Source organism: Spermophilus citellus (assembly GCF_964194105.1).
Source record: "Spermophilus citellus genome assembly, chromosome: 5".
NCBI lineage: Eukaryota > Metazoa > Chordata > Mammalia > Rodentia > Sciuridae > Spermophilus > Spermophilus citellus.
This window is the reverse complement of record NC_138186.1, coordinates 166,959,403-166,987,259: the sequence shown is the minus strand read 5'-3', so window position 1 is coordinate 166,987,259 and position 27,857 is coordinate 166,959,403. Positions and strand designations below refer to the sequence as shown.

At 48.5% G+C, this 27,857-nt stretch overlaps 1 protein-coding gene across 1 annotated transcript in view; it reads right to left on the bottom strand.

Annotated features, from left to right (window-relative positions):
- The window catches only part of IGF2R (insulin like growth factor 2 receptor), a 96,924-nt gene extending 69,860 nt beyond the window's left edge, over window positions 1–27,064 (bottom strand). Inside the window, exons 1-4 of the mRNA XM_081295320.1 lie at window positions 25,604–27,064; window positions 7,832–7,971; window positions 2,448–2,572; window positions 1,554–1,652 (exon numbers count right to left, since the gene is read on the bottom strand). Coding sequence (XP_081151446.1) covers window positions 1,554–1,652; window positions 2,448–2,572; window positions 7,832–7,971; window positions 25,604–25,752 — 513 coding nt within the window. The 5' untranslated portion in view covers window positions 25,753–27,064. The remainder of the gene's footprint in view (window positions 1–1,553; window positions 1,653–2,447; window positions 2,573–7,831; window positions 7,972–25,603) is intronic.
- Between the last annotated feature and the right edge of the window lie 793 nt (window positions 27,065–27,857).

Below are 27,857 nucleotides of genomic sequence, written 5' to 3'. Positions count from 1 at the left end.
ACCACCTGCAAACCTAACAGAATTCTGACTGCTCCGTCCACAATGGGCTCTCAACGACGAAAGCCAAATGAGGAAGGCCCCAGCGGCCACCCACACCTACGGACAACTGAGAACTGCAATTGTTTCTCTCACGTCTTCATATGGACTGACAGAAATTAAAGGGCACTGACAAAAACACAGACTGCACCCCGCCAGCCTACCCGCAAAACTGCTCAGCACAGAGACCGGCACACTCCTCCCGCCAAGGGCCACGGGGTGTGTCTCAGGCTCTGTGGGCCACACAGATCGCCATCACATATTCTTTTTTTTTTTCAAAACCCTATAAAAATGTAAAAGAAAATTCTTGCTCGGCTGGTGAGCTAGAGCATGGTTGTTTGGAAAGTAACTGTTTCACAGGCAAAGAAACATACAGTCAGCTTGGCAAGGCAGGGTAAGGGGGCACTCAGCAGAACACCACCATGGGCACCACGGGCATCCCAGCCGTTGAGAACGTCTGTGGGGCCAAAAGAGGGCTAGGGCCTCGTTGGAGAGCCGACAGGGCCAGCCAACTGGATGCTTTCTGATGACCACCCCCAAGTGGCTTTCAGCTTTGAGATGCTTCTCCTGCCACCGACGGTGTACTGTCCAACAGCTTAAGTTTTAAAACTTTAATGAAGTTTAAACCTCCCAAATATCACCCTTAATCCACTTTAACGTTTTTCTCACTGAGCACACTGTAGGCTCTCTTCTGGAGGCAACCTTGCCTCCTCCACGTCACTGTCTTCTTCAACAGATGGTTTTAACTGAAAAATCAGTGATAATCTATTATTTGTCACTTGAATTTTTAAAAAACAAACATCTTTTTTTTGCCCTTTCTTAAACTCTGTGATATTAGGCTGCCAGTAAAAAGTATTGATCAAGCCATCTGCAAGTGACCAGCTCTCAACAGTCTCTGATCCTTGAGAACAAAAAGCTAACCAGGCGCAGCAGTGCACACCTGTCATCCTGGTGACAGGAGACTAAGGCAGAAAGATTCTAAGTTGAAGGCCAGCCTGGGCAACTTATCAAGACCCTGCCTCAAAACAGAAAATAACACTGGGTCTGACGAAGCTCAGTGGTAAAGCACCCCTGGGTTCAATCCCCAGCACCAAAAAGAAAAGAAAACACTAACAGAAAAGTGTGAGAAGAATCAGTTATCTCAACAGGACAAGCTGTTAGCAAGGCTCCTGTGGGAAGAGTAAATAATTTAACCCAGACCCAACCATGTGGCATAGCTTACTTCATTACACAGCTCCAAAAACTAGGAACCAAGTTGCCTTATATGGGTGAGTCGGTCTAGTTCCAATCTAGACCAACATATCACAATCCGTGACGTTTTAAATGCCCTATCATAAAAATAAGAGCCACTCCGAAAAGTCTTCACGATTAGATCACACGGTGTCTATTCAAATGCAGTTTGAAAACTAAAAAAAAAAAAAACAAGATTTTTTCACCCCAAAAGGTTGGGATCAGTATTTCAAATCCTAAAGGTCTCCAGAAGAGACTTCACAATCATTGATCTTAAATTCTGTTACCTCTTTATTAGCTTTAAAGATGTCTTTCTTGCAGGCTGCAGTGGTCCTCCACTCAAAGTAATGCACACACTCTGTGGCAGTTACAAATTCAGGAGTTCCCTATTTTAAAAAAAGAAAAAAATTGTTACCGTACTATATAGTTTCTTTTTTAAAGAGAGAGCACAGTAAAGGCTACTAGCAATACAGAAGAAGACAGGGGACACAACAGCTTTAGTCAAACTAGGTCATCAAGAAGTTCCCACAGAGGAATTTGGAGACAAAGGCTTCCTGAAACTCTGCTTGAACCTGAGTGTAACCAGTCCAGAACTGCTCCATGCCCCACCACGCAAGCACAGCAAGCTCCCGGGACGCGATCCTCAGGGTCTTCTGCCCCCAAACTCCAAATGTGCTCTGAACCAAATGCCAGCAAAATCAGGCGGAAAGCGTGACCCCATGCTTCCTAGGAAAAGGCTCCTGTGGAGCCTCCTGACACAGTCAGAACACCCACCGACTCCCGTCTCTGACCAGCTCCTCCTACCAGACTGACCAGCGCTGGCTCCAGACTGGCCCACCATGACACCCGTGGGACATGCCACTCAGGAGAGATTAACCTCGACAGCCCTCATGATTCTTGCCCCGTGAACACGGGATTCTTAAGGGAAATTAAAGAGCAGAAGCTTACTCTGTGACCTAAACCTTCCCAGTTCATGCTGCTGCTAACAGACTCTTTTCAGATCTCGGTGTGAGTAACAGTGCAGCCCACAGGCTGATCCAAAGTGAACAACCCTGGTTCTGTTTTCAGAGGTCTTCAGGTGAGAGCTCATGGGCCTGAAGATGCAGCAGTCATAGCTTTAAATCCTAAAATGATACTCAGAAATGCCTTGGCCGTTTCCCTCAGCCTGACCTCCCACTCACCAGGGTTTTCCCACACAGGAAGGTGATGCTGCTCTGGATTCTGTGGCCTGTGCCTTGCTGATCGCAGCTGTGGGTCGTGTTGAATTCCAGAAGTGACCTGGTTGCACTTTTCAAAAGAGAGTCGCCTGTTTGGAGAGGAAAGAGAATGAGCAGGCTATGAAACACACAGAACCACAAAGCTATTTCCAAGGAGAAGCACTACCATTTATCTGAAAGCTCATAAACCTGCAAAATCATCCCTGCCCAGAATTCTCACCTCAGGAATGGCATCCCACCCCGGCTAGGTGTTCAATCAGGCCCAGACACAACCTGACTCCTGTCTCCAGCCTCTACTACCTTCGGACATCAGAAAGTTCAGCTGCTTGTCCCTCACTTCAAACCCATCCACATCTCTCCAGCTCTACCACCTCGTGCCACAGCCTAATTGGTCCCCGTGCCTCCACCCTTATCTTGTCCCTCACCATCACCCTTCCCCATTCATCTTCGACCAATATTATCTTCAAAAACATAAATCAAAATGTATAACTCAAATCCTTTAATGCTTCTCAATGCACATGCATTTTAGAAAGGACGATTTTTTAGAAAGGCCTGTAAGTAGGGTGACTGTGTCTGGGTTTGTCTGGGACATTGCTGTGATAATTCAGAATAAACTACATAAAATCAGGGTTGGTACAGGAATATGTAAACTGACCAACAGACTAGAAAAGAGGCCAACAGACTAAAGAGCACAGAGACACACCTGTATACCAAACTTTTATTAGGAGAAGTCCTGCAGAGGGAAGTGGGGGGCTACTCAATAAATGGCCCTGGAAACAAAATGGTCATCCACAAGACAGAGACAAAACTGGATCCCTGCTTACCAATGTATACAAAAACCAACTCTAAATGGATTGAAAAACATTAAAAGTCAGACTTTAAAAACTGTAGAAAATACCTTTCATGTCTTAATGTGGGCAGAGATTTCTTAAGAGTACAATAGGCAAAATTAACTCTTAGGAAATTTAACCAAAAACTAGCCTAAAGGAACCAAATAAGTTATAAACTAGAAGATCCACAGACTGGCAAAGAACTAACATCAAGAACATCCACATATAGCTAGGCACTGTGGTACACGCCTGTAATCCCAGGGACTCAGGAAGCTGAGAAAGAGCTTCAAGTTCCAAGCCATCTTCAGCAATTCAGCAAGGCCCTAAAGAACTTCATGAGACCTGATCTCAAAATAAAATGTAAAACAGGGCTGGGGATGTTGCTCTGTGGTTAAGCACCCCTGGGTTCAACCCCGGTATCAAAAATAAATAAATTAATAATATCACCTACAATCATACGCAATTTTTTAAATAATTTAAGAAAATACACAATGAATTACCTATAGCTGAGAGCACACCAAGGAGGAGAGAAAAGGGAAAGCCACTGTCTAGTCACAGTGAGTTCTGACATCAAAGGCAAAGAAAATTCTAAGCTTCCAGAGAGAAAATACAGGTCACATCCAGAGAACAACCAATGTAAAATGGACAGGACACTATCTGACATAAAAGAACCATCCATCAATAGATAGGAAGGGGAGTTCTGTACCACTGGCCACCAAGTAACTACAAATCAGGCCACATGACATATAGTTTACAGCTACCTGGTTAGCAAAAATTAAACACTGAGCTGAAAGTACGATGATCCAGGGCTCTCCTATGTTGCTGGTGGAAATGTAAATTAGTACGACCATTATTTAGTTAGCAGGACAATTTGTCCTAAGATTGGATGCTCTTGTACCATGGCTGAGCTATAACAGTCTAGGGTATGCATACACACAAAGAAATGTCATGCTTACATAACTATCTGTAACAAGAAATGTGAAAGATTATGTACTGCTCTTCACGATAGCCAAAACCTGGAAACAACCCAGAGGCTCCTGAGGAGGAGAGTGGGTAAGTGCGCTGTTGTAGACACACACTACAAAATACTGCAGCAGTAAGAAGTGGCAGACCACAGTGAACACCAAGGATATTTTGGCAACACACTATTACTATTATCATATGTCCCAAAAAGTTATGCATAGCAAAAGGTATAGTTTTAAATAACATTAATAACATACATACCTGGTTTTTCTAGAAATAAGAGTAAAAAATTTTTGGATACAGTACATAGCAATAAAATCGTCTAAATACAGGATGTGAACTAATAATTATTCCCAATAGAAAACAGGGAAGTGTGCAGGGGGAGCAGATGATGGCTGCTGTCAAGATCCTCCTTTTGTTAGAGATGGGTTTCACTGTAGTATACAAAACCACCTGATTTTCAAGAAGGAAAAGGTCAAGGTTCCTCCCTAGATTAACAATGAACATGACATGAACTCAGATTAGAGCTGGTTTAACCCCTCATTCTCCTCCTGACTGAGGCCCTGGGGAGGCAAGCGCGGGAGAGGCTGAAGAGGGCAGAGGGTGAAATAAGATGCCAGTGAGCAAGAGGTCAACCCCTTAGGAAAGCCCACAGCAAGGGGCTCACAATACGGCAGTTTTTTCTTGTGCCTCCATCAGTGCAAAGGTCTGCCGGACGTCCTTCTGTTGCAGAATATTTTTCCTGACCAGCTCATACAAAGAGCACACAGCCCATCCTTGTCGAGGCTTCCAGAGCTCAGGCAGTGGCAGGGTGGTGGGCGGGGCTGGGACAGGGCATGAAAGTGGGCGGGGCCAGGTGAACACAGGAGGTGAGCAGCATGGGGGATTCGGAGGATGTTGTGGCCAAGCTTGAGGGAGACAGGGTAGAGGACTTGGGCGAGGTCAGGGGTGTGACCCGGGAATGTGGGGCGGGCTAGGAAGCCAGGTGGAGATGGACAGAGCAACAGGCACTGGAGTATGGGTTGAGGCTGGGGACTGGCCGCCTAGGAGGCGGTGCAAGATCAAGCTCCAGGGCAAGGCAGGGGCTTGCCCCACCTTGGGGAGCCCATGAAGGCCTCCTGTCCCCGCACAAGGCCTCCAGGCCTGGGCTGAGCTCCCAGAGGCCCATCTGAATAGGCTGGCACTCTAAAAAGAAGATGGACAAGGGCGCTGACCTGGGGCAGATGTACTGGCGCCTCCACACCCTCAGGTTGCTTCAGATTATTCCATACTAGGGCCTCAGCTTTTTTTTTTTTTTTTGTACAAGAGATTGCACCCAGAGGCACTTGACCACAGAGCCATATCCCTATCCCTTTGTATTTTGAGACAGGTCTCGCTAAATTGTTTAGGGCCTTGCTTAGTTGCTGAGGCTGCCTCTGAACTTGCAATCCTCCTGCCACGGCTTCCTTCCTTCCCTCACGGGGTTTCAGGCTGTGCCCCCGTGCCAGGCACAGCTCCTCTTGACCTACTGTGGAGCCAGCTTTTGTGGCTGTTTGGAAAGTTCACCTTTTTTGCTTTCTAGCAAAATCATAAGTTAGTCTCTCGCTGCCCCTCAGGGTAGTGCATACCTCCCCCCATTCCCATTCTAGCTGTTACTGGTCTGGTGCAAACCTGAACTCTGGGACACAGCCCTGAGTAAGCACCCCAGCCCCAGGGTGGCCTGTCAGCACTCACAGCCATCGCTGCATAACACATGGCAAATTGTCTATCTACTTTAGGCTCCAGTATCTTCATTTATAAGATGAGGGATATGAAATCACTTACTTCAAAGGCTGCTGAATAAATGAAATGTTTTATTTAAACACATGAGTCCTGACACCTAAATGCAAACAAATGTTGTTTTTATTGTACACTCCAATTAGTAAAATCACATTTATTCAGATTACCCCTATGCTAACATCCACGTCACTCTCATTCATGAATGTGATTTGCTTTCCCTAGCTGAAGAAAAGGAGCAATTACCTCTGGGCTAAAGGTACACGTCCTCACTCTCTCAGGGAGTCTGAGGCTCCGAAAAAGGTATCTGTCGTGTATGTCCACAGGTGAAAAAGGACCCTGGAAACTGCTGATTCAAATCATGAGCCTAAACCATAACTTAGATTTGACTCATCTAGCTGCCTGGGTCTCTCCCTTGAGCAAACTACCCCCCCCCCCCCCCGTAAAATCACCTCTCCATCACTATCACCAAGAATCTATAAAGGATCCAACACCTTCCAGAAACTACCACCTCCTTCCTGCCTTTCACATCCTACAGAACCTGGTCTCTGATTTTTCCAGCAACGCCCATCTCACAAGCATCCTCCTGGTGGCCTTTCTGCACCTGTGTCAGGCATGGTATATACACTGCACTTCGCTGCCCCCAACTGCCAGACACACTTCCATTAGCCAAAAATATTATACGCTAGTATTAGAAACAAAGTCAAGAGTAAAACTACATTTTCCCCTTTCTGAAACCTAAACACCACTGGCCAACAGGCTCACTCATGGTCTCTCTGAATCATCAAAAGATCCCAATGAGGAAACGGGCAATCTTCCCCCAAGTTGTCTACACAGACCACCAAGTAACACAAGTGGTCTGACCGGGGAATCCAGCACAACCAGGTCTTGCTCAGCTGTCCATCCCAGGCCTCTGTCCTCAGCTGAGGGATATGGAACAGTCGGCCCTCCCAGGAGACCTGCACCTCTTTATCTGCATCTCTTAACAGACGGCCACAGTAAGCCCTCGCCCCAGACCCAAACACCACCCAGCACCCTCTTCTGACTACTGCTGGACCCTGCTCAAGACACCACGGTCTCCACTCCACCACTGTTCCTCATGAAAGAACAGCACCTGTCATCTGAATTGCCTTGGTCAAAAGTCACCTCGGAGATCACACTGTGTCTCCTCCTATGGGCATCTGCCATAACCCCACTCCATGTGACCTGGCAGAGTTGTCGATCCACGGGGACCCACAACCCTCTCAATCCACGGGGACCCACAACCCTCAACAGGAAAGGAATCCTGACCCGAAAAGTAATTTGGGGAAATGACATGAGCCCAAGAAAGGAAAGGTGGCACTCCTCAGGACTATTTAATTTTTAATGTAAGCCTAAGGCCAGCAACCGGTCTCTGACCGTGAGGACGCACCACCCAAGAATCAGACACCAGAGAAGAAGGACGAAGGGCGCAGGGGAGGGAGCTGGACGACAGGAACCAGACGCACGGGGGCAAGTGGAGATGGCGCAAGAAGAACGCGGGTGGGAAGGGAGAGCCCTGCAGGAAGCATCTTTCCGCATTAAATACACATCTGCATAATTCTCCCCAACTGTTGTTTTCATAGGACCCACTAGACGGGGGGAACCTAATCTTATCATCTCATAGGGGACATGGCACTTTAAACTATTATAAAACATACAATGAAAGTACTATAAGATACTCAGCTGTGGACCCAGCTCTATCACACACTGCCCTCAACATGAAGCCATCTGTGAACTGATGTCCTGGCACCAGGGCATCTTGCAGTCGCTTATACTTACCCACTGAGCGGTAGATGCCGGTCTTCAAGTCGTACATACAAACAGCACTGGACGGCCCACACTGACCAATGTCCACATTTCCACAGATGCTGATTTTATAAAGTATGCTATTTTTGGTATCAACAGCTTCCCATATAAAACTAGAAAGGAAGAAAAAAACAACTTGTCATTGATTTGCCAACAATTAAACTTCTCTTATTTTACTTTCAAGTCACACTTGCTTAAACAACCACAAACTAGAAGATACTTTCTTTAACCAAAATACTGAAGCCAAGTATGCTAAGTTGAAAAGAAGTCAGAGCAGAAACCACTAAATATCACCTCTCTCTGGGAAGATCTCCTTGAAGCCACCACAGGACCTAACAATCACCAAGACTAAAATCGACCAGTAAGATGATAACTGCTGAGGAATCACACCAACTATAAGGGAGTAACTTTTCCAATGGCCCAAAATGCTGAAAAGCCAAGTGAATGTTGGCTAACTTTTTAGTTTTTGCAGACTTTACTTTAAAAAAAAAATAGTTAAAACCAGTTCTGGCATGGAAGACAGTCCTACTTCTGATGTGACCTCGTACAGTCACAGTGCAGATCTGAACTGACAGCATAAGCTGCAACGACCCAACTACCTGACTCCACGTGGGAGGAAGTCGGCTGAGGCCCACTCTCTGGAGTGTCTGCACTCCCTGTCCCCTCAGAGCCAGGCAAGCTGCTCCAGAAGGACCTGATGGCCAAGGAACAAAACAGCTGGCTTGTCACCTCTGTCCAATTACCCTGTTCTCTGCTCTTCCCTGGGAGAATGGTGTGTGTTTTGTCAAATGCAACCAACTCCCCAGCAAAGGCAGAAAGAGAAAGGGAGGACAGGGTCTAAAAACTTATTTGCAGAATGCAGAACACCTGATTGCCTTTAGTTCAGGGAGACTGCCAAGGGCCGGCCTTCCGAGATGCGAGGGTGGGTGAGACCACCGGCCTTCACCTGCAGCTCACCCCTACTGCAGTGCCCTCTGATGAGAGGAAGAGCTGGCTCACACAAGCAGCCACTTCCAGAGCATTGCACCCCTGTCTCTGGGGCTCTGGAGCAGTGACTCAGCACAAAACCGCACCCCATGCACCCTCTGAGCCTAGAATGTCTCCCACATAGACTAGTCCGGCAACAGAGGAACCAAACAGCCTTCTGGGTCAATGGCAAACAAGGCACCAGGCACCCCCCGTGAACCTCTGTCTGGGGAGCAATCCGATCCACCCCCCAGCAGCCAGGGGAGACAAGCACACACAGGCAATGCTGTGTCCCCAGCAGGCTTTGGCCAGGGAACTGCTACAAGCCTGAAAAACAGGTTGTTGAGTGCCCAGCCTTGGGGTGACCACAGGTTTGACAGCAGTTACTCAACTCGACTTCTACATCAGTGAGAGCTCAGCTGCCTCCTGGAGTGAGGAGGATCAAACCTGAGAAAATCCCCAACGGATCACCCAGCACAGAGAAAACGGCCCACACAGGATTCTTCCCTGCCCTGAGCCACCCTTACTCCATGGTTCCCCCAAGTATTTCTTGAACCAAAAAGACAAAGGTCCCTGGCCTGCTGGACTGCATATTCCAGAACACTCAGAACAATCCCACCTGCAGGCAGACGCCGATGAGCACACCACCAGAATGTGGGAGCACGTGACCAGCTACTGCAGACTGGGGGGGTCTTCTGAAATGGCAGGGACCTGACCAGCAGGACCAACCCCAGGGAAGGAGGAGCACACCAGGCAGACGGCCGGCCACTGCAAGGTGCTAAGGCAGGGAACAGGGCAGGCAATGGGTGAGACCAAGGAGGTGGGAGACACACCCACTCTGTCAGGCAGGGGCCTGACTTAATCCTCAAGTAAAGGAAGGCCACTCAACACTGAATTTTTCCTGAAAAGCTTAAGCTCAAGTTTTTATTTGTGAAGTATTAGTGAATTTTTTATTATTAATCATGGTTAATTACAGAAAAAAAAATGTTAATCCTTTATTGAGGAGCCATAACTAAGTTTTTCCAATTACTTGTCAGTAGATTAAAAACCTCAACATGACCTCCTTGAAGTACTTCACAGTCCTAAGCACCTGACAGATACCTAAAGGTATAATTTTAAATGAGTCAACCAGTCGGAATCCACCCTAAAGAAATTCACACAGGCCGGGGACAGTGGTGCACACCTGTGATCCCAGCTAATCCAGAGGCTGAGGCAGGAAGATGGCAAGTTCAGGGCCAGTCTGGGCAACTTAGCAAGCCGTATGTCAAAATAAAATAAAATGGGCTGGATGTAGCTTTGGGGTGAAGTGCTTGCCTAGCATGTGCGAGCCCTGGATTCAATCCCCAGTACTGCAAAAAAAAAAAAAAAAAAGAAAGAAAGAAAGAAAAAGATCCACATAGCACCTAAAATGCTATGCTTTTCTTTAAAACCAGAAACACACTGCTGTTTCTGGAGAGTGATGTTTACATAAGGTGACTGTAAAAAGTATGTGTTTGGGAAGAAGAGAAATGGAAAGGAGTAAAACAAGGGACATCGTCCTGGTCACCTGGAAATCAGGGTTCCTAAGGCAGCTGCCTGGTTACAGTCGATTCTTTTTATGTTTGCATTTTTTAATATATTTTAGTTGTAGATGGACACAATACTTTTATTTGTTTTTACTTATTTATTTTTAATGTGGTGCTAGGGATCGAACCCAGTACTTCACGCACCTAGGCAAGCACTCTACCACCTAGGCAAGCCTCTACCACTGAGACACAACCCCAGCCCCATATCTGCATTTTATTCCTTTTTTTCCTCAAGACTTATCAAAATGTACATTGTGCTGGGAGCAGGCAGGACGGGTTATTAAAGCCCTCCACACCCTGGCTCTTCCCAGGGCTGGCGACCTCCACAAGACTCATACACCACAGCACACAGCGAAGCGCTGGGATCTGAGACCTGAGTCACATCACTTAAAAACGAAGGAATGGTCACAGCGCATTTCTAAGCTGGCTAACAAGGCATCTGCAGGCTGTCAGTACTTGAAATACTCTAAAGCCAGTGGGCGCTGTGTCTGCTTCAAAACAAACACGCCTGGCGTCTGGCATCACGAAGACAGGCGCAGTCACTCAGCCAAAATCATCTCACTGGAAACTCGAGGTCACAGACGATTATGCACTCTCAGGTACAGACCCTGGGGGGATTTGACTGTCACGCAGACACACTCCCCTAAGTAGCAAAGACGTCTTAAAAGCTACTGCATAATAAACTTAAACATAAATTTAATAAACTTTAATTTTTAATTTTAAGTTAATAAATTTAAATAAAAATATCTAATAGCACTTTTTAAGCATTTTTCTCCACATATCTGAAACTAGATGATTCTGGACTTCTTGCCAGATTAAAGTACAAGCCACCAGAATGGCCTAGGCACAAATCATTCTTTAAAAATTAATACTAAAGTGTAAAAGCACTAGGATGGTGTGAGAGAGCCAGAGAATAAAGGTATCAGACCAAGAACACGATGATACCTTTGAGAAATTGGTCTAAAAGTCTATTAGAAATCCTCTACTTAAAGTGAACACACAGCTAAAAGCAGCACCTCCATCCAAAGGACACAGCTCCAGGAGCAACCAGCCAGCAAGGTGGCTGGGCTGGGACCCCCGGACAGTCCTGCCAGACTAAGCTAGCTCAGCTTGCGAAATTCAGACTTGGGGGTGGTGCAGGGGAAACGCAGCGAACACATGAGATCAAAGAGAAAAAACTAAGCTGTAACATTAAAACTGTGAATTTTAACAAGAAACGAAGCTCTGGAAGAAATACCGGCCAGCTCTGTGGCCTTTCGTCTTCACTCGCTCACACTCAGAGTGGCTTAAATGTCTTTGCTATGGCCAGCAACCTCCCTGGCAGGACAGCAAGAGGCCCCCTGGCATGTTCTGGAAACTAACACTCCTTCCCAGTGGCTCTTCTAAGACCCTGCTCATCAACGGGGGCGGCAGGCAGGAGAGCTGAAGGCCGGGGAAGCAGCCGGCCCTCTGCACACGTGGCCCGTCACTGCCCACTGTCCCAGCAGAAGTCAGTCGCCATCCTCACAAAGGCGCCTCCTCCAGGGAACACCAAAGCCCCCGCGAAGACCCCAGTTTTGAAAACTAGCCAAATCCTCCCTGGTCCACCTCGTATCAGAGCACACCACTGGCTAGCTGATACCCTCCCGCTCTCAGGCTCCAATCCAGGTCAAAGACACTGCATGCCCCGCGACACCTCTGGGCGACCTGCACAGCCCTGTCAATCTGCAGCTCTGGCGCCAGCTTGAGGGCACCTCACCCACACCAGGAGCATCTTCCAGGTGGCTGTGACCCCACCACACGGACAGCAACACCACCCTCCCAAAACCATCACCAGCAAATGCAGAACCACTTTAAAAACAAAACAAAACAAAAAAAACAGACATTTGTTTCTCACATAAAGTAAAAACAGAAGACCCTGGGATGGAGGCGGGAAGATCTCTGTTCTCACCAACCAATTCCTTCTGTCTTAAATCTCTGTGACCTACTCCCACCTGTGGCTCCCAAGGTCACTCTGGAGGTCACCTGCATTTCTGTCCCAAGAGAACCTTTATTCACCCATGGGTTGAGAAGGAAACCGAGGCACTGGACAAGGCTCACCCACGGGCGCTGACCCTGAGCCACACCTGCCCCAACCCCTGACACCATTTTCAATCTCTCAAGTTCCTCAGCTTGAAGTCAGAGACCCCAATGGTCAGTCATGAGGTGACAAAGCCAGAAATAAATCCAGGTTGGTCTGAGCCCCATGGGCAAGAGCTGAACCACCAAGGTAAACAGTCTCATTGCTTTCAACTTTGAATCATTGTCAGTTTTTAAAAAGTATTTAGTTTGAATTACCACAGTGAAACTAGCAAAACATGCAACAGAAAGTCAGTGTTTAGACTTTGTCACAAAGTGCCATTAAGATGACAGATTCCTGTGTGGCATGAAGATTTCCAAATTCCTAGTACACTGTGCAACCAACCGGTACTGTGTAATCTGATTCATTAAAACAGTAATTACACAGAAAAACGCATCTCTACGTATGGAAATTCCCTTCTCAAGTGTAACGTTCCATGGTAATGGGGCAGGTGACTGCCAGAGGCTTGCCCCTGCAGGACGGCCTCCAGGGAGAAGCTATGGCCTCTGGATGCCCTGCACTGGCCCGTGGGCAGACTGCCTGCTCCCAGCCCAACTCTGCTTTCTCTTCTGTAGTCTGTGTTGCCAAACTCCAGAGGTGCTACCTCAGCCACCTACGCAACCTCTCCTGGCACCGCGCAGGCCTCCATAGGAGTGACAGCAAGTCCTGTCTATTTGCATTCTAGATGGTGGCAGACTCCACCAAGGAACCTCTATATTGTCTTCCTCCCTTCCTTCAAGCTGACTAAGCCAAAGAGTAGAGTGTGACAAGTGTCATCAACAACCCAGGAGGGTCCTACAAACCATCAGGTCCAGCAGGAAATGGGGGAGGGGCAGAAGTCACACCAGCCAATGACTTCAAAAGGCAGCTCTGATTTGGCTGAGATACACCCTTGACCTGGGCAGGAGCCAAGCACACAGTCTGAGCCTTCCACCTTCCAGAAAGCTCCACAATACCCGCTCTCACAGGTGCTTTCTCTGCTCCTGCCCAGCCGCCCTGCAGAGCCGTGGTCATCCACACCTGTGCAGCGGCTGGCAGGTTCCATTTCTAACGTCCTGAAAGGTGAGGGCAGATCACCACCGAGAAGGACACACACAACTAAAAGCAGACTACCAACAAACCCAGAGGCGGGGAGGCCTCTGCTTCCACCTTCCCAGCACCATTACAGCCAATGTCACCCCTAAAGCCCACACTGGCCAGCCCAGACCAAGCGAGGGGCAGCAGAGCTGCAGCCAATCTAACCAGCTAGCACTCTGGCCTTGCACCTGGACGGGCAGTGAGGAGAGCCGCACAGCCACTGCCACTGACTGGCTTCAAGCTATTGTGACACCAATATCAAAGTTCTCTCTCATGTCACCTCTGAGTGCTTGTAAAACTGCAAGACATAATATTGAGTTCTTTCATTTTTAAAACAGCTAACACTAAAAGTGAGTAAAATTCTATGGCCAAAATGTACGACATGCCCGATCCCTTGAAGGAAAAAAAATCTTAGAAACCAGAAAACTGGGTTCCTCCCTTCCAACAGAAAATACTCAATGAACTATCATCACATTCTGTCCCCTCCTCATTTACTGTCACACACACTTTTTGGAATATCTCCAAGTTCCCTAATTCCCTGTGAGCCTTGGAGTTCTGGTGATGGGTGTGTAGCTGTTCAACACTGTATTACTGGCCTAGAATAACTGGCATATCGGGCAGGTACGACAGAACCAGTCATAATAATCATGTGTGAATCTGTAATTTAATTCCTTTAAAAAAAAAAAAAAAAAGAACAGCAGTTGGCAACATACAGCTAACTCCATCCAGCTAGATGCTGTAGTCACCAGCAAGAGGAATGCTGTGAATGAGCCACAAACCCACACTTGGAGACAGGGGGTGACAAGTCTTTCCAACCTACACATCCAGGTTTTCTAACAGAACACTCAGGACACTGTGCGCTCCTCACTGACCCTTGCTATTCTCAGCGTCCCAGCTCACATGGCCAGCCCCTGAACCTCAAAAATCTGGACCAGTCTCCTAAACTAAGAAAGAAGGCAAAGAGCAGGGAAGGGGGACAGCAGGGAAGGGGGAGAGCACGTGAGGAGGGAGGGCCCCCAGGCCTGCCGCAGAACAGGGCCTGGCCCCTGCTACGGACAATGCTCTGCTGCAGACGCGAATGAGGGAAAAATCTGATCTGGCAGGATGACCCTACCCTGGTGTGAGGCTGGGGAACACAGGAGTTCGCCACAGCGCGGCCCAGGCTTATATAGGAAGTACTTCACTTCCTACTCTAACAAACCCACAAAGCAGGATAAAGATAGGAGGCCTGTTTTGGTTGTTTTTTTTTAAAGGCACAAAGTGCCAGGCATTACAGCCTTTGGTTTTCCTAGACAGTCACACAGGGTCTGGAAGCGGGAAGCTGGCTGGACAGGGGGCCCAGCTGGAAGCTCTACATCAGCCATGGTCTCTAAGTCAGCAACAGGCCTAAGGAACAGGGCAGCCAACCAGGGCCAGCATCCTGAGTGTAAGTGAAACAGCCAGGACCGAGACAGGGCCCTTCTCCCAACAGAGGGAAGGGCCCCAGGGCCTGAACCCTGGCCCCCCACTGAGCAACAGGCTGGGGAGACTCACCTAGTCTCTAAGCCCTAACTTCCTTGTCTATAAAACCAGCTAACATGCAAGGTCACTGTGAGGGACGAACCTAGACCAGGAACACAGGGCTTCTGAGACCTGGGATCCAGGCTTTTTTCTGGATCAAGATGATTCAGACTGCTTAAAAGTTGAGTTTACAAAAAGGTAAGTTAGCTTAGGCCTCCCCAAAGATGTCACATGACACTGGGGAGGAACTAGAGAGGCGGGTGGGAAGGGTGCTTAGTCCTGGGCTGCCGCAGTCTGGCTGGGCACAAATAACTGTGCCGCCACAAAGCTTTGTAGGTTCAAACAGCAACTCTTTATTCCCGAACTCTCACCAGCCCTCTACACACACTTCCCGGGTTCACATTCCCTTCACCGGGCTCTCCACCCGCCAATTCTCCCAGAACCCCGCAAGAACTCAAGGGGAATTTCAAAGTAGTGGGCGCTTGAGGCAGCAGGATCCGCCCTAATCCCAGGAGGATCCGCCCTAATCCCTGGAGCAGGGTCACCTTTCAACCATTCCCTCTAGCAAAATGCCAGGCATCATTCCGACTAAATGTGGCTCTCAACAATGGGCCACATCAACAGAGCCAATGGAGCTGACCTCAAGTCCAGGACATGGAGGTGACACAGACACACATACAAGTGCATCCTGGGTTTTCTGCTCAGGGCAGGCCAGCAACTGGGCCTCCCCGAAAACCCCATGCCACCTAGCCACCAGCCGCTGTCACCAGAAGAGAGCCCAGGAGCAGGGAGACACGGGACACACTTCCTCTAGAGGCTTTGCTGAACTGAGCTGCCAAGAGCCCTTCCCAACACAAAGGCACGGCCACTCCCTGTGCTGCAGTTGGACAGGCCAGTGCTTCCACCCCAACCTGCTCCGTGAGATTTCCTAAGATGAGAGTCAGGGTCTGGGTTCTGGCGCTTTGCCGCTCCTCTCCCCACGCGTGGACGACTGGAGCTAGCCAGCCCGTGCTCAGCGCAGTCCCAACCCTGTCCATTGCTCAAGGACACAGAAACCCTCCTGGACCCAGTGCCCTTCCTGTAGAGCCCTAAGCATGGGGAAGTCAGCCTTCTAGGTCCACAGTGCTAATGAGGCCACCAGGTGCTGGTCCTTCACAATAGCCAGTTAGTGGACACAGGACAAAAGTCCCTGCTTTGAAGATGCAGGGGTCAAACCTTGGGACAGGCACTTGAGCCCAGCAGAAACCAACACCCAGCGGTGGAAAGGGAAACGGGTTCAAAACAGTCAGTTCTCACCTTGTGCTCACAGAAAGGGGCTGCCGCATGTCACCTACCAACAATCTGGGCACTGATTCCTGAGCGACTTCTGACCGTCTCCCTCCACTCTCCTGCTGCTCAAGGTGCAACACCACACCTCAGCCTCCTGAGGCCACCACCCAAGGTCACAAATTCAGAAAGTGGCCAAGCCAGTGAGGCCTGCCCTGCCCCAGGGAACGAGCTATCTCCACCACATCATGGCCAGGAAAACACGGCCAATTTAAGGGGATAACAAGCAGCTGAGCACTAAGTCCAAGCAGTTAGAACTTGCACATCTCCATCAACCTAGCAAAATCTCGGAAAGCCTCAAAGTCACCCGGTGGCCTCTGGCCCCAGATGACCCTGGTCTCTTTTGTCCCCACTGTCCCTGCTTTCTCCTGCTGCCCCAGTGCCTCAGCCACGCTGGTGTGTCCCAACGAGGTCCTGGAAGGCTCCTCCCTGCAAGGGGGCACTTCACAGAAAGGACTGCGGACATGTAGAGAGCCCCCACAGCCCCAGGGCCCCGCCCCAGGAGCACGCTGTCTTCTCCCAAGGTCCATGGCGGAGACAGAAGTGGTGGCTTCACTCTGCGTGTGGAAAGTAACACTTGCACAGGGACAGGTGGAGGGAGGAGGTGGGGAAGGATGGGGTGACTCATGGGCCTCCCTGTCATTTCTAGGAAACCCGCTTTGCTAGCACTTCTGTTCTGGGGGCTTGGTTTCTATTTGCAGGCCAGGGTGTGTTGAGGGAGGTTTTCACTTTAAGTACAAAACAGCTGTTTTAAAATTCATCACCGACTCTGGAGGAAAGCTGAAGTACCCAGATGGCACCAAATTAACTTTTACACAAATCGAAACCCTGTGGTCAGGCCTCTCCTGCAGGGCTCTGCTCCATGACACACACTGGGTGAAGAATGCAGGCAAAAGCCTCAACTTTCCTCACCAGGCGCCCCCCAGGCAAACCCAGTGGCAAAGGCCACTGCTCAGGGTTGACACATTCCCTCACTTTTCCCTTGGTCCTTCTGGATCCTAAAATCCACTGTCTCTCATCTCCTAGACCCTCTGCTCCGCAGCTCTGCTCCTCTGTGAGAGGCAGGAATCTGCCCCCCATCCGGAGGAACTGCCCTCCCCAGCGCCTGACTGAACAATGGCTGCCCCAGGGGATCTAGAAGCCCACAAAAGGAAAAAGAAAAATCCCACCAAACGACTCCAGCTGGTCTGACCAGCCAGCCTTATGCTAACAGGAACAGGAGGGCCTGGGACCCCCCACCTTTGGAGGATTCATGCAGACCTGCCCCCCTGCACTGGCCAACACAGAGACATGATGTGACCTTAGGCACCTCCCGAACCTGGCCAGCAGCAGCTGGTCTTCAGCTGCACAGCCAGGTGGGCTAGGGAAGTGCTTTCACACCCACCTGGAGCCTGGGAGCTCTTCCTCCCACCCACAGCACACGTGGGAGCACTCACTCCCGCCCTCAGGGAAGCCTGGGTAGGTCCAGGTGAGGGCAGAGGCCTCTGGCTGCTGAGCCCCTGCAGAAGCCATGGGGACTTCCTGACTTCTTCACAGACGACAGGAGGTCTTCTCTTCTTCCCCTGGGCAGTACAACCACAGCCGCCGCGGCCTTCTGTCCTGGCCACTCACTGCAGGAGCTGGGTGGAGCAGGAAGGGACGCAGGGCCCTCTCCAACACACAGCACCTGGCACCCCCCCAAGCCCCACACCTCTTATCAAGCTCCTCAGTGTTCCAGGGAGTTTGAGCTGGGAGGGAGCCCTGGTGATGCATAACTCAGAATCTCAGAATTCTGGATGAAAAATGGACCTGGAGAACCACAGTCTAGTGGCTTTAAAACTTTTTTCAAACAGTAGAAACCATTCTTCCTCAACAGGAAGCTCACATGGAGAGTCAACAGACAAGCAGCAGTGCTGCCAGCTGAGGCCGAGTCTCCAGGACACCAACAGAGAGCTCCTCATGCCTAGTGACAGGCTGGAAAAACGAAATCACTGATCCAGGGCGGGACCCCAACGGGGAGAGCCACCACCCCACTTCTGCACATCTGGAACACTCTAACTCCCACACCAAGCCTGAAAACATGGTGGCATCCCCATCTGACTCAGGAAGAAACCAAGACCTTGAGGTCCTGCAACTCGCCCAAGGCTTGGGGAAGAAGCCTGGACACAAAACCAGAAAAGTGACTTCCCAAAGTGACTCCACCTGTCCTGAGGAGGAAGACCAGAGAGAAGAGATCTGACAAAGCCAACTCAACCCTCAGGGGCAAGACACAGACGCTGCCAAGAGCCATGAGGAGGGTCAGCGCTGCTCCCAGCAGGAACAGCACTGGGTGATAAGCGGAAGATGACAAGAGCTCAGGACCCAACGCCGGCCACCGGCATGCCGGCCCAGCGCCCCTCCCTCCAACACAATTCATAGCCATGGTCCAACAACTGCTCCCAGCCCTGCACAGCTGCACAAGGAAGCAACAAATGTCCCTGAGGAGACGCTGCGCAGAGCAGGCACAACCACGCACCACGGGCACCAGGAGGACACAACACCATGAGGTGACAAACTCCCAAGGAAAAGGAAAGCAAAAGCCCTCAGGCAGAACCTGGCAGTGTGTACCGGAGGGTGACAGAGGCAGCCATGAGCATCACCCTGGGCCAACGGGAGGGCAGGAGTGCAGCAAGGACGCCGCCTTCAACCCTGTCCAAAGTGGCAGCCACACACCAGTGCCAAGCAACCCGCCAGTCAAGAGGAACAAAGTGGGTGGAGGGAAAAGCTTAACAGCCCAGCCAGAACCCTGACCCAACACCAACAGTTTCTTCAACACATACAACACCTCGACTTGCCTAAGTGTGAGACCACAGGGGAAACTCCACCTCACTTACTGCACAACCCTGGGGTAGGAAGGAGTCCATTCTGCATCACTGTTACCAAAAGCTCAGTCCTTGTCCCCGATGCCAACCCAATAATGAGGACAGTTTTGAGAAAAAGGAAAAAGAAGGTTTATTGCTTTGCTAACAAAGGAGAAACACAGGGGACTCCTGTCGCAGAGGCCTAGATCCTGCCCATCAGCAAGAACGGGGGCTTTTAAAGTGGTGATTCAAAGGCTACAGGCCACTCTCTGTGGAAGTGGTGATTCACTTGTTAATTTCTGAGGTCTCTGGGTGCCATCCCCAAAGTCTGGATTACTGGTTCCTGTGGTGGGTGTGTGCTCAAGGGTAGATAAATCTGCCTAAAATGGGGAAGAAAGGTAATCCTGTTTCCCCTGAGAGTAGGGAGGGGGAGAAGTTTGGGAGGAGCAGGGAGAAAGGAAGAGAAACATGTCCATTCTAAAAATAAACTGCAGTAGCAGGGCAGCAAGGACTGTATTCAAAGCCTTAAGTGGACGCTGTTACATGACTACCATTCATCACGTGAGGCAGGTGACTTTATAAAGAGATTTACTCTGCTCATGGTCCTGGGGTACAGGACCAAGGGGACCCTAGTGGTGATGGAGCATTTGGGGGGCTCTCCCTTTTCCTATACAGTCACCAGTATCCAATGGGGGGACCTCCACCCTGACAGCTTTATCTCATCCTAATCACCAGGGCTAGATTAAGTTTCCACCCTCTTAACACCTTACAGTGGGGGTTCAACTCAACACAGGAAGCTGAGGGACCACTCAAACCACATCCAGGCTACAGCACCTGGAAAAAAAATTCTAAAAATGTATTGGACCCAGAAAGTTTTAACTACTAAAAATATGAATGTATGTGGCAGGGGGTGGTATGTGCTGGGGATCAAATCTATCCCTAAACTGCATCCTAACCCAAATAGACAGACTTTGGGTCCCAGAAGAAAATATACAGAATTAATGGACTGGAGATGGGGGGTGGGCGGTGTCCAAATCTGTAAAAGTGCGGTGGGGCTCAGAAACATTGCTTTGAACATTTGCTCTAAACATTTCTTAATTATGTAAAAGGATTTAAAATAAAAGATCTTTGCTTTCAATTCAAGCTAGAAACAGAAAAATTAATTGAAAGAGAGGATATACACGAATAAAAAATGGTGATAGATCGTGTACAAAATTTGGAAAGACTGAAAGAAGGTAAATATATCTTTGGTGAATATAATTAAGAAAAAAGTGTACAAATAAGCATTAGGAACTTTTAAATTTACCTACATATAAAGAGTATTTTTGAAAATATGAAAGAGTAGCATTGTACATATTTACATATAAATGTATAACTAAAACGACAATCTTCTAGGAAAAGAGAGATTATCAAAATTGGCTCAAGAAAAAGTAGAAAATCTGAATAGACAAGTGAGAGTAGATAAAACTGAACCCATAGCCAGGCACAATGGTGCACGCCTATAATACCAGCAATTCTGGAGGCTGAGGCAGGAGGACCCCAAGTTCGAGGCCAGGCTCAGCCAATTCAGTGAGATCCTGTCTTAAAACATTTTTTAAAAGAGCTGACATAGAGCACACTGAATTCAATCCCCAGTACCACAAGAAAAAAACAAAAAAAAAAACTGAAATCATAATCAAAGACTGTTCCCCAATTACACTCTACCTCTCTGGGGTCCAAGGTCTCAGGAGTGTGCTGCTATGATGTTTGACCAAAATTCACCAAACAGAAAATGTCCAACTTGTATGAAAACAGTGACACTACTTAGAAAAATACTAAAAGCTAACCAGCTCTGTCCACAAAGCAAACATTCCTGATAACAACATCAGCCAAGTAAATCACAATAAAAGATAAGCCAGGCTCACTTAAAAGCTTAGCTGCCAACATCCCACATACAACATTAGTAAATAAGACTACATATATTATGGAACACAATACACTTTCACCCTTTCCTGACATCATACATAAAAATTAAACCAAAAAAGTAGACATAGTGATAAACACTACAGATAAACTTTAAAACACGTAGAATCAAACACAGGAGAGGCTCTTTTGTGACCATGGGGTAGACCACTGTTTCTCAGTTGGGGAAGATTTTGCACCCCAAGGGTCATGTGATATGTGTGGAGCCAGGTGCAATCCCATAATCCCAGTAACTCGGGAGACTAAGGCAGGAGAATTGCAAGTTCAAGGCCAGCCTCAGCAACTTGGTGAGGGCCTAAGCAACAGAATGAGCCCTAGTCTCAACACAGACACACACACACACACAAAAAAAAAAAAAATTAAAAGGGCTGGGGATGGAGCTCAGTGGTAAAGTACGCCCAGGGTTCATTCCCAGTACCAAAAAAGAAAAATGTATGGAGATGTTTCTCTTTGCCTACATTGGGGGAGGGGTGCATGGTGGAAAGTGATCTTGGCATCTAGTGGGTAGAGGCCAGGGATGCTGCTTAACACTTGAAATGCAAAGGAAAGCCCCTCCAACAAAGAATTATCTAGCACCAATAATAACGGTGCTGAGGTGGTGAAATTCTGCAGCAGATGAAGATTTCTCAAGCTACAAAAAGTTATGAACCATTAAAAAAATAGGTAAATTGGAGTCATCAAGTTTTAAAAGTATCTGCTCTTCAAAGGACATCACTTAAGACTAGAGGAAAGCATGACACATGTAACGTATCTAAGAAAGGGCCTGTGCCCAGAGCCCCTAAGAAACTCCTCAAACCCAATAAAGAGATCCAAACAAACCATTAAGGGGTAGGGAGGCAAGACATTATTTCTACAAGACACTCCAGGTGAGTCTGTATCATTAGGTATCCCAGAAAATACAAGAAAAGATGCTCTCTTCTTGTCCAACACCATGAGCAGCAGGAATATGAAAATTAAAACACTATGATACCTGATAAACACACTAGAATAGGTAAAATTCAAACTGGCAAACCAGCATGGTAGCACACACCTGCAACCCCAGCTCCTGGAAGGGCTCAAGCAGAAGGACATCGGGCAGCACATCAAGACTGATGCCAAATTTTAAAAGGGCTAGGGATGGAGCTCAGTGATACAGTGCTTGCCTAGCACACCCACAGCCCTGGGGTTCAACCCCCTCCCCCTGCCCCGTGCTGGGGGTGGGAGAGGCAAGACCAAGTATTGACAAGGATGTGGAAAAGTGGAATCTCACTCATTGCTGGTGGGAAAGCCAAGTGGACAACACTTCGGATCACAGCTTGGCAGTTTCCATAAACTCAAGCAGCTATTTCTACCTCCCCTACACCATCCATGACCAGCTGGGACATTACCAAGAAATCTCCACGGCTGGGACAATCCAAAGAAAAAGAAGGTGACACACAAAAGCACCCACAAAACGATGAGATACACTCTGCCACTGGACCCAGTTCTGAAACTGCTGAATTCTCTCTGCCCAGTACAATACAGTTGATGTGCCACGGTGGAAATAGAGAGGATAATATCTAAAATTATTTTTCTCAGCCCTGTCTTCTAAAAATCTTTCTTTCTATGAAACTTTGATAAAAGATGTGAAGCCCAATTAGACATTCATTCCCTAGGAATCTGTTGCAATGCTGTTCTAAGAATTAATGCATGAGGCCTAATGTAACCATAATTATCAGGCATAGACTTCTGCACACATTTATGGTTAAAAGAAACATATACACAAATGGATGTGATCCAAGCTAACATGTGGCCCAGATTAGGCATATAAGCACTGTTCCTTTTGAAAAACTGCAGGAGAAAAAAAAAAATCCTTAGAGAGCAACTTAACCAACCTCAACTCCCAGCTGGCTTCATTATTCTCTTGTCCTCAATAAAATAAAAACTTTCCAGCATTTATATCCTTACATCTAAAAGATTTGGGGAAAACGTGTTCTGTATGAATTTTAAAGCATCTTACTACCTAAAGTTGAGCCACACCAGTACACTTTTCTTATCAGGACACTTAAGATTCACTGATTAAGGATGTTAACATCTAAGTAAAGGGTGAAAACTTGCTTTTATATACATAATACAGCATCTTACAAAGTTTAAAGCATGTGGTAGTAAATATAGGGACAGACGGGCAGAGAGCATTTTGGTCATTTCTGATGGTTTTGCATGGCCTGGCCTCTGCCCTCTCCTCTTGTTCTCATTGATCCTGCCCCACTGACCTTCGGACATTCCTTCCCGCCCCAGGAGCTCTGCCCAGGCCAGTCACACTGGTCTCAAGAAACAAGTCCTTTCTATTGGCTCCCAGGAAGCAGCTGAGGACAATCCCTAACTTTTCCCACATCGCAGGGCTCACCTGGCACAGCACTCCTCCTGCCACTCACAAAACGTATTACCGAATCTCTTCACAGAGCAAACACTTATTTAAAGTGCTGCTTGGAGCCAGCTACACTTTCGGGGCTTTGCCACGCTGTGCAGGAGCAGGCCTCTCCATGTGCACAGTGGTCCTGAAAGCCACAGCCAAAATGGTTCCTCCAGTTTCCTTCACCTCTCCCCAAAACCAACTGCACCCCACCCCAGGAGTGAAGCTAGGGCCACTGCAGTCTCCACATGCAACTATGAGGCAGTGACTGGGGAAAAGTCATGTGAAAACCCATCTCTGAAGTGACTGGCAGGTTTGCTGTCCTGAAGAAATGTGACAAAAAACACCAACTTTAGAGCGATTCCAGGACCACAGAGGTTACATCTTACGCTAACAATGCTCATCTACCTAAGAACCCTCCCTAGCACTGGCCATTATGCCACAGGTAACTGTGGCTGGAGTATGTAGTTGCAAAGGCTCTTCATACTGGATTGTGGGCCCGTGTTCCACTTGGAGATAAGGTGAGTGAACACAGGTTCTAGACACTGTGGTGACTAACCTAATGCACAAGTGAGGGCCCCTGAAACAGCAATGTCATTCTCCCCTCAAGGCCAAGTGAAACTTTAGCTGTTAAAAAGCGAATATGCAATTAACTAACAAGACCAAGACTTCAACTTGACCACTAGTGCAACTGTGCTAATTTCTTGTTGATGTTCTTGGTTCAAAGTAGTCTTTAGTCCAAAATTTCCTGTTTTATAAGTGAGTGGGCCTGACCTTGCCTAAATTGCCTCCCTTCCTCCATATCATGAATTTGTTGCAGCAACAATGTATCTTCTCACAGTTAAGCCTACAAACTACAGAACAGCAAACTCTCCCTCCCACCATCCTCCCCTCCCCTAAAAAAGGTAAACAAATAAAGAATAAATAAATCCAGATGGGTTTCTATTCAGGTCAGCTTCAACGTCCCTAAAAGAATAATTCTGCAAATTCTGAATTCAAAGTACTACTTTTAAAAACTACATCTGATTAAAGGTAAAATAAGGACCCCATAAACCCTAGCTCAGCTCAAAGTAGACTCCACTTTATTCTGAAAAGTCATCTGCCAAAAGAGAAACTGTTGACTGTTCAGAATTTTCGTCCTGCTTGCTTTTTACCCAAGTTTAAAAAATAAATAAAAGCTGGATTTTTCCATCAATCTAAACAGTCCAGAGAAGGTCCGAAAACTCCGGGAATTGGCAGTTCCCCAGGCCCACCTCCTGGTCCTAGTGGAACACCAACAAACCTAGATAGGACCAATGATTACACAATCGCGGTTCCCAGAGCAGAAGACTCCACGAGAATAATCCACCCCGGAGACAATGACATCATGTGAGCAACCAGACAGGAAGTTGGCTTGGAGAAGTGAGGGGGTAAAGTCTTGAACGCCAACACAGGATGACCATCCCCGACCCCCAATTAAAAGAATTACAAAACAAAGTCATATACTGCCAAAAACCCACTTAAAGAAAAAATGGAAACCCGTAAGTAGGAAATCAATCAGCAAACGAAACCAACACGACCCAACTGCAAGGCCATATGCGTGGGTTCCGACTCACTGGTGAGTCTTTCCACACTCGGGGGCCTAGCCGAAGCCTCGCTGGTGGAACTTTAATGGAAACATGCAGGGGGTCAAAAGCAAAGCCTTAGCTCTTGCCTCCTCCAACTTCGCAGACGCACTGGTGTGAGAGGGCAGGCGCGGGGCGAGACGAGCATAGAGTGACACCCAGTCGGGTCGGGCGGCCGGCGGTCGCACACAAAGCCGCCCTGACTTAGTGACAGCCACAAGTGGCCAGGCACAGGGCTCCGCGGGCCAGCGCCAAGACGGCGCGTCCTCCCGCGCCCCCCGCCCGCGCGCACGGGACCCTGCGTCTCTTCTCGGCCACCACGCAGGCAACTTTCCCTCGGGGGCGGGGCGGATCCAAGCACCGACTACGGGCTCCCTCCCCGAGCGCTCCCTGCCCCCCACCCCGGCCCCGGCCGAGCGCACCGCGAGCGAAGCCTGCGCCCCGGCGGGCCACCTACCTGCACAGCTCCGGGAACTCCGCGGCCTGGGCCTGCGCGGTCCCCGGGGCCACGACGAGCAGCAGCAGCTGAAGCAGGAGCAGGGCGCGCGGCGGGCGGCCCGCGGGCGCCGGCCCCAGGTGGGCGCTGCAGCCGGCGGCGGCCCCCATAGCGCCGGGCCGGGGCTGCGCGGCGGGCGCGGGGCAGGCGGCGGGCGGCCGCTCGGGGCTGCGCCGGGGGCAGGGTCGCGTCTCCAGGGCGGAGGTGGAGCCGAGGGCGAGCTGGAGCTGGAGCCAGAGACGCAGCCGGGGGGAGCGCGGCTCGCCTGGGTTCAGCGGCGGCCCGGAACCGCGTCACGTGACCGCCGCCCGGCACCGCCCCCGCCCCCGCCCCCCGCTCACGTGACTCCCTTGTTCAGGTGATCGCGGCCCTCGGGGCTCCGCCCCGGTCCGGGTCACGTGAGCGCGGCACGCGCTGGACAGGAAGCGGCGCGGGCGGGGCGCGCCAGGTGCCCGCCGAGGCCTGCGCTTCCAGGCTGCCGTCGGGGGTCTCGAGCCCGGCCTCAGTTTACCCTGCCGGCGCGCCCGTCTGGATCCAAGCGTGGCCGCTTCCCAGCTTAGAACAACCGTCCCCAGCCTCGACCCCCTGGGAGGGCAAAATGAGGGGGCTTGAGTCGAAGTGCCCTTGCAGAAAACACCTTAGCCCAGCCGTGTCTGCGGATCCGTAGGCGTAAAGAGCACGATTTTCCTGGAGTCCTGCATGTGGTGCCCAATCTTTGCCCTTGAGGGACTCAACACCTTCAGTGAAGATGTTATTCCCAAGCATGGGCTTCCTGCAGCAAGGAAGGCGACCCAGAGCAACAAGCAGTAAGATATAAATGGAAGGGAACACTATCAAGCAAGTGCCACTTGACAAAGGTTTATTAATTCCTACATTCAGATGTCATTCAGATGGCCTGCTAAGGAATGGCTGTGAACTAGGCACGGTGAAAATAAGATAAATCTGGACACTTAAGCCGAAGCTTGCATGCTTTTGGAAAAGTAAAGATATAGGGATTGGGCGTATAGCTGAGATGTACAATGCTTGCCTTTATTTTACCCGTTTTACAGGTAAGAAAATTGAGGCATGCAGAAATTAAGTAACTACGTGATGGTGTACGTAATGAATGGAAAAAGGTAGGGTTTGAGCCCAATTCAGACAGTGCCAGTGACATAGCTGATGTGCTGTGTAGCATGTGCTCTGCTGTATAGCCTAGAGTGACTCCCAGGGAGCAGCTCAGATATCAACTGTGGGCATCAAGACAGGGTTGGTGTTTTGCAACTGCATGTTATAATTGAAAAGGCAAGGGTCATCACTGACAACCAACAAGTGAAGAATTATTGTGAACCAGAATTTTATCTGTGTCTTCAAATATTACCCCAAAGTCTGTTTCCCTGGTAAAGGGAGATCTTTACAATGAAAAGATCTGGCATAATCACCTTAATCATGTAATTAAAATTAGTATCCAATTTTTTAAAAAACTGGCATTTTCTGCTTTTTGAAGTGATACAATGAAAATTTGTGAAGGATAATATTTAAAGGAGGGTATAATCATGACTCAGATGCAGATGTGAAATGAACATATGTCAAAGATACTCTTTAACTCATTATTGTGATAATCAGCAATGTTATGTCTGATTCAACAGAGAATACAAAGAAAATCCAGCACATATGTAGAAAGTCAGGAATGCTGAAATGAAGTTGGTCACAAATCAACTGTATGCCCAGTGGACACAACTTGTATTTTTGACATCAATCATATATATCACCATCAGTATTTACAATTTACACAGTTATAAATACCTCAAAGAGAATAAAACCTACGTGATCCCATGGAATCAGATTATTGTATCCCCCCTTTCCACGGTTTCAGTTTTCCAGTCCACCTTGTTCTGAAAATATTATGTGGATAGTTCCAGAAACAAATCATGCATAAGTTTTAAATAGTTTCATTAAAAAATTGCTATAATTATTCTGATTTGTTGATCCTTTACAGATCCTAATTTATAAACTTTCTCATATGTATGATAGAAAAAAACAACATAGTACATACAGTCCAGTTTCAGGCAAGCACTAGGGGTCTTAGAGCATATCCCCTACAGATAAGGAGGAACTATTGAAACCCACAAGGGTGTACTAGACAACACTAGCTTTCTGCTGAAATTGACCAGTAATACTTTTAATCCATTTCAAAGTGTTTCACAAGTTTTCCATACAGTACAAAATATCACTTAGA